Source organism: Eimeria mitis, genomic scaffold, assembly GCF_000499745.2.
Source record: "Eimeria mitis Houghton genomic scaffold, Emh_scaff2127, whole genome shotgun sequence".
Taxonomy (NCBI): Eukaryota; Apicomplexa; class Conoidasida; order Eucoccidiorida; family Eimeriidae; genus Eimeria; species Eimeria mitis.
The window spans coordinates 2771-8682 of NW_013570450.1; the positions used below are offsets into that span (position 1 = coordinate 2771).

The window sequence follows — 5912 nt, forward strand, 5'->3', positions numbered from 1 at the left end:
TTTGGTGAGTGGCTTCGAGGGCTCTGCTTTGTTCAGATTTGTCCGACAAGGGCGAAGTGGAGAAGGTGCTGTCCAAGTTGTTATCCCTCGAGGGGAGGAATATTCTCTTTTTCGAAGTTGCAAAGCCGGTGGGGCCACGCTAGAGGTCAGGGTGTGGAAACCACCCTGTGGGGCTTATGTTTCATTGCTCTGGGGAAGACCTAGTATGGGAAGTGCTGTGGGCGTGGCGTGGGCTACGTTTCTCCTCTGCGCATGCTCCTTGCTTCGGTGTTATGTCGATAGTTTAGGGTTTAGGCTTTACAGATTAGTTTTCATGGTGTAAAACTGAGGGCGCATGCTGTAGATTTCTTCATCTCCCGATGTATGCAGGCTTCGCTCCAAATGGCGCCTGTGGGAGAAGGGCTTCCCGACCCGCCCAAGAGGTTGACGGAAAAATGGGCCTTTGTTCAGGCCAAGGAAGCCTTGCAAGAGCAGTGCTCAGCAGAGGCAACTGCCAAAACGCGCCTCCTGTCAGGTATGTAGGGTTTGATACATAGATCCCGTGTAGCATTTAGGCTTTGCAGTTCAGCGTTCAGTAGACTTGAAGTCCTAGACCTCAGCGTGCAGAGGATATAGCTGGAGGATAAGGAAAGTACTCAGCTGAAGGGGAAGACGAGGGGAGGTGTCATTCTGCTCAGTCTACTATCTAATTTGCAGATCTAATCTATAATACGTACTAGGTTTATAGGTGTAATCTATAATACTATATTTTAGATACTCAGACAGGTTAAGTGGACCATTCATCCTCAGCGGATTTCAGAGGCTCTAGGCCGAACTCTTGTGGTGCTCGGCATGATAGTGCTAATGGCTATTTGTGATGGCGGCTCATTTGTCGTTTGGTTTCAATTCGTTTCGATCGTATTCATGTGTTGTGGTCCCCTTAACTGCTGTGTTGCTCGTATGTGTCTCCTGCGTTGCTGTCGTCTGCTGTGATTCTTTATTCATTTTTACCCATTCCTTTCTCTTGTGTTATCATCTGCAACGTCTTGCTGTTTAGTTTTGTTATTTCCTTTTGCATTCAATTTTATACGTTCGTTACTCGCGGGTACCACCTTTTGTAATATGGGCTATGGCGCTTGCCTCCCTTCCCTGAGTCATCTGCCCTTTTTGCTTTCTGCTCTGTCGCTCTCAATCTGTAAATGTCAATTTCTTTCGAATGGTCTCTCGCGCATGTGTTGTGTGCAATGCAGAGGATGGCGACGCTGATTCCCCGGTGGCTGCTAACCTCCCTCAAGACCCTGATTTAGAAAAGCGTCTCTGGGGAATGTACAGCGCGCGCTGTGTGCACGCCTGGCTGCATGGAGAAAAAGGCCACAAGGAAGTTGTGGTGAGCGTAGACGATGTCGTTTGCCATTCGCCCAGCCCCACTGGCTGCCCTGAAAACCCCTCTGGCCTTGCACTTCGGATGTAGAGAATAAGCGTACCCGCGACTGTTTGTCTCGCATTATCTGTTGCGCTTTACGTGCCCCTGCTTGCTTTCCCGGCGTAGTTCGATTGTTTGTGGTTTTGTGACTGTCCACCTCAAATCTGTATATGCAGTACACACACAGTTTTTGCTGCTGAATCTGTAGATTTTTCCCGTTGGCGTGTTTACTTGGATGGCTTTGCCTGTTCCCGTTGGGCTAGGCGGTGTATCGTCACAGCCTCACTGCTGCGTATATTTGTCTGCAAGCTTATGCGGCATTTTGCATGTTTATGTGTTGCTTATTTGCTAATGCACATTGTTCAGGTGGCGGTAATTGACTCAGGCGTGGCTAGCCATCCTGACTTAGACGAAAATATTTGGCACAATGCTGCCGAGTCAGCCGACGGAGGCGATGAGGACAGTAGGCGCTCACTTGGGTCTATCTAGTGTTGCATGCTATGGTTTTAGTTGTTGTTGCTTTTTAGTACTTATAGTGAGTTTTATTTACCTTCGTTTTGTTGTCGGTTTCTATTACCGCCTGGATGTGCTCGCGAGTGCAAAGGATAGTCCTATTCAGTGTTGTTGCCTTTCACTTCCGTTCATTGCATTTGACTGCTCTCTCCTTAGCATTGTTATTTATTACAACGGCCATTGCTTAACGGTAACTTCTCTGTACTAGCATCAGCATAAGTATTCTCACATTTCCCTCCAATGGCCTGAGTACTGCTCCCGTTGTTGCCTGTGCCTTCATGACCACACCGGCTATGTTTGTTCGCATCTTGAAAATATAATTTTATAGTTGTTGATGAAGGGGGGCGCCACCAGTTTGGTTTCTTCATAAGGACTTTTCACGTTTGGTTTGTTTATTTTGCGTTTCTTGATTTCAGATAACGGATTCATAGACGACACGGACGGCTGGAATTTTGCAGATGATTCGAACCATGTCGTCGATACAAACGGACACGGCACCCACGTGGCAGGTCAGCGGCCACACCTCACCAACACAGATGGATTGGGACATTAGGCCAACAAGAGGAGCCTTAGCTGTAGATTCACCTTGTCTTTAGTGTTATACTGACAAGGCAGCTGTAGAGCAGTGGTTCAGTAGTCCATACACCACAGGTTAGCATGTCCCCTTAAAATACATGCTTAGCTCTCTATAGACAACCACGGTTTTTTACATCTGTACATCTGCAGTGTAGCAGTATAACTCCCATACACGCAGTGACGTATATACGACAAAGTCATACAAAATATCGGAGATCCGGCAGTGTAACAAGTACATTGCGTTTATATAGTCTGTTTGCCAATCCTATTGAAAAGTGCTGCAGTCACGCAGAAGGCTGAATTTACAGGAACAGATATACTGCGGTTCAGAGTTTCAGTGTCCAGCCTAAATATTCAGCGCCGGCCATAGGGTTTTACTGTGCTGCCTGTTTATAGTTTAAGGGTTTCCGTGTAGTTTTTTAGGGGTCATTTCAAGGTTTCCGGCAAGAAAAGCTTTTCGCAGGGTTTAGGATTTGGCGTCGCTTCTGCACAGTTTGATAGACGCACACGTTTTAGGTTTTAGGGTTTAGGCTTTAGGGTTCTACTCGACCGATCCGTATATGCACGTACATGAGTAGAGATGCATATGAATGCTCTGAATCGTTACAAGTGCGCATGAGCGTCGTTATTCAAGTGTGTGGGAGTGCATTCCATCGGTGGCACAGGAGGTGTACGTATGTGCTGTACACAGGCACAGTAGGGGGCGTAGCCAACAACAAAGACATCGTCGGCTGTTCGCCGCTCGTCTCCATCATGAAAATACAACAATTTGGCTCCAGCGGGACGGTCAGCACCTTCAGTCAAACTGGCAAACCACTGCTGCTGCTGCTGCTGCTGCACTTCTTTATGGGCATTATCTGCAGCATTTCTGTACCTTCGTCGGGGATCCATCCCCATGTACTTTTTTTGCATGGAGGGTTTTGCAACACAACCTTTAGGAATTGTCGTCCGTGACACAGGGTTTTGGGGTTTAGGGTTTGGTGTTTATGGTATGCGCTACAGGGTTCAATAGGGGACGCAGTGCGGGGTGTGGCGTACGCGATGCTGCATGGTGTGGAAGTGATAAACAACAGCTGGGGTGCAACGGAAACGACTGATTCGTTGCAACTGTTGATGGAGAGGTCTCAGGCCATGCGGGGAGGGTTAGGGACCCTTATTGTTAATGCTGCAGGGAACAGCAGCAGCAACAATGACCTTCTGCCTTTTTACCCCGCAGGCTTCGACTACCCAAATACCATTTCGTGAGGCAGTTGCACCGTTTCTTTGACAGTTGTCGTGTTTGGTGGACTTTGTTTCGTTGCATTTTGCTTGGGCTCATGTATTCCTTTATGTTTCATCGACACTACACGCCACACCACCCCTTTCTGTTGTGGAGGGGGTACTATTGCAAAGCACAGCAGGCTTCTCTTTTATTTGATCTATGGCTGGTTTTGTATCTGAATAAGTATTTCCAGTCTTTCCCGCGTGCTTTTTCTCCTGCCCTCTTCNTCTATGGCTGGTTTTGTATCTGAATAAGTATTTCCAGTCTTTCCCGCGTGCTTTTTCTCCTGCCCTCTTCGCCTCTATCTGAGCCTTTGCCTTTCAACGTGCAAGCGTTTTCATTTTCACATTTGCTTTGTGTCTGGTACTCCCCCTTGTCCTTTGATTACTTTCTTATTTTCCCCTTGTTGTTGTATTGGGTCTTGACCCTTGTGTTTGTCTTTGTGCCTACTCTCTGCAGTACTCGTGTGTGTACTTGTGTTTGCTTGTGCCTAGGTTCCTGTTTTGTGGTTGCCTTTGTTTACTTCCCCGCGTTTGTGCTTGCCTGCGTCGTCTCATTCTCTAGGTCTTTACTTTGTTCTCCTCGTTGTTTCCATTGTCCTTGTGTCTGTTTCGTATTGGAATGCAATGCACGTTTTGGGGTCCGCCGCATGCTTTTTTACCTATCAAAAAGATCCTTGTTTTATTCGTTGATCTAATGGCATTGGTTTGGCATTGTTTTCCCTTTTTTTTTACTTCATTTCTTCGTTTTCAGCGTAGGTGCTTATGACGCTGATGGGAACCTGGCCTCCTTCAGCAACTACGGCAGGAACAGCGTCTGCTTATTAGCTCCTGGAGACAGAATTTACTCAACTTACCTTGAAGAAGGCTTTGCCTTCCTCTCAGGAACCTCCATGGCAGCTCCACATGTTTCCGGTGAGGGTTTAGGGTTTAGGAGATAGAGGGATCCTGGGTAGTTAGGGTTTGGGGGCTTGGGATTGGCAGGCGATTCTAGGTACTATGAGTTCGGTCACAGGGTCTCCACCGCATAGAGCTAAGGCTTTAGAGTTGAGGGTATAGAAGCAAGAGTATGTAAATGTTTGAGGCCAATGTTTCACGAGCCAGGGCTTGAGAACGAGCGAAACATAAATCTCTGCTTCTGGGGCTGGGGCAATTTGTTCATATTTCTAGTTAAGGGTAACATGAGTCATATTGGCAGCGGACACTTGTTTTCAAAACTCTGCTCTATTCAAAAGGTTAAAGGGGAATTCAGTAGTTGGCGCATGTATTGTGGTTAGTACGCAGCAAATACTTTTTGCTGAAGGGGNTTAAAGGGGAATTCAGTAGTTGGCGCATGTATTGTGGTTAGTACGCAGCAAATACTTTTTGCTGAAGGGGATGAATTTTTGCTTGCCTGGATGATAGTAAAGACAGTGTGGGCATGAAGCACGTGTACGTTGGTGTGTTGGTTGTACTGACGTGTATGTGTATGATGTCTTGTCAGAGGAGTGTGTTTACACCTCTCAACATTTTAACCTGTTTTCACAGAGCACCGTCTGCTGTGCCGAATGCTTATTGCCTCCAGGTCTTTGTTTCTTTTTTCTCGTGTTGTGTTGTACGTCAACTTGGCTAGATGTTTGCTGTGGTTCTTGCCCGCCGTTCGACTGTATCTGCAGTCTGTCATATGCCGATTGATTTATTTTTTCGTTTGCATCGCTTTGCCTCTGTGTGCACAGGCGCAGCAGCACTTGTATTTGGAGTGTTCAAGAAAGCCAACTCGGACGTCACCGCAGCAGAGGTCAGAGACATCATCAAGGCCACTGTTCAGCCTCTCGCAGCGGCAGAGCAGACTACTCAGTGGGGCGGTGCTCTCGATGCCGAAGCCGCCGTCTTGGTAAGTTGCTGGATGGATGCATGGATGCATGCATGCATGGTGCCGAATAACAAGTATATATGTATGCTTAACTATATAAGTAACATGCATGTATACGTGTGCAATTCTGTAATACGTAGCGTCTCTCTATATGTCGCGCACGTTAAACCGTAAACTGTTCAAGTCCGTGCGCGACACAAAACAGCTACTCCAGGAGAGAAGTTGCTGCAGCCTCTAGTAATACTGGGAATATGCATAGGGTTTAGTGGATGCAATGATTCATTCATATAACAAACAACTTAAAAAAAA

General features: G+C 46.9%; 1 protein-coding gene across 1 annotated transcript in view; it reads left to right on the plus strand.

Moving 5' to 3' along the window:
• Positions 1 to 5841, plus strand: part of EMH_0049040 (Secreted protein 2, related) — a gene marked incomplete at both ends in the record, with an annotated part of 8490 nt that extends 2649 nt beyond the window's left edge. Inside the window, 10 exons of the mRNA XM_013496473.1 lie at positions 37 to 128; positions 370 to 514; positions 1230 to 1366; positions 1769 to 1865; positions 2332 to 2424; positions 3183 to 3277; positions 3494 to 3732; positions 4506 to 4666; positions 5467 to 5624; positions 5788 to 5841. Coding sequence (XP_013351927.1) covers positions 37 to 128; positions 370 to 514; positions 1230 to 1366; positions 1769 to 1865; positions 2332 to 2424; positions 3183 to 3277; positions 3494 to 3732; positions 4506 to 4666; positions 5467 to 5624; positions 5788 to 5841 — 1271 coding nt within the window. The remainder of the gene's footprint in view (positions 1 to 36; positions 129 to 369; positions 515 to 1229; positions 1367 to 1768; positions 1866 to 2331; positions 2425 to 3182; positions 3278 to 3493; positions 3733 to 4505; positions 4667 to 5466; positions 5625 to 5787) is intronic.
• Positions 5842 to 5912: the final 71 nt, after the last annotated feature.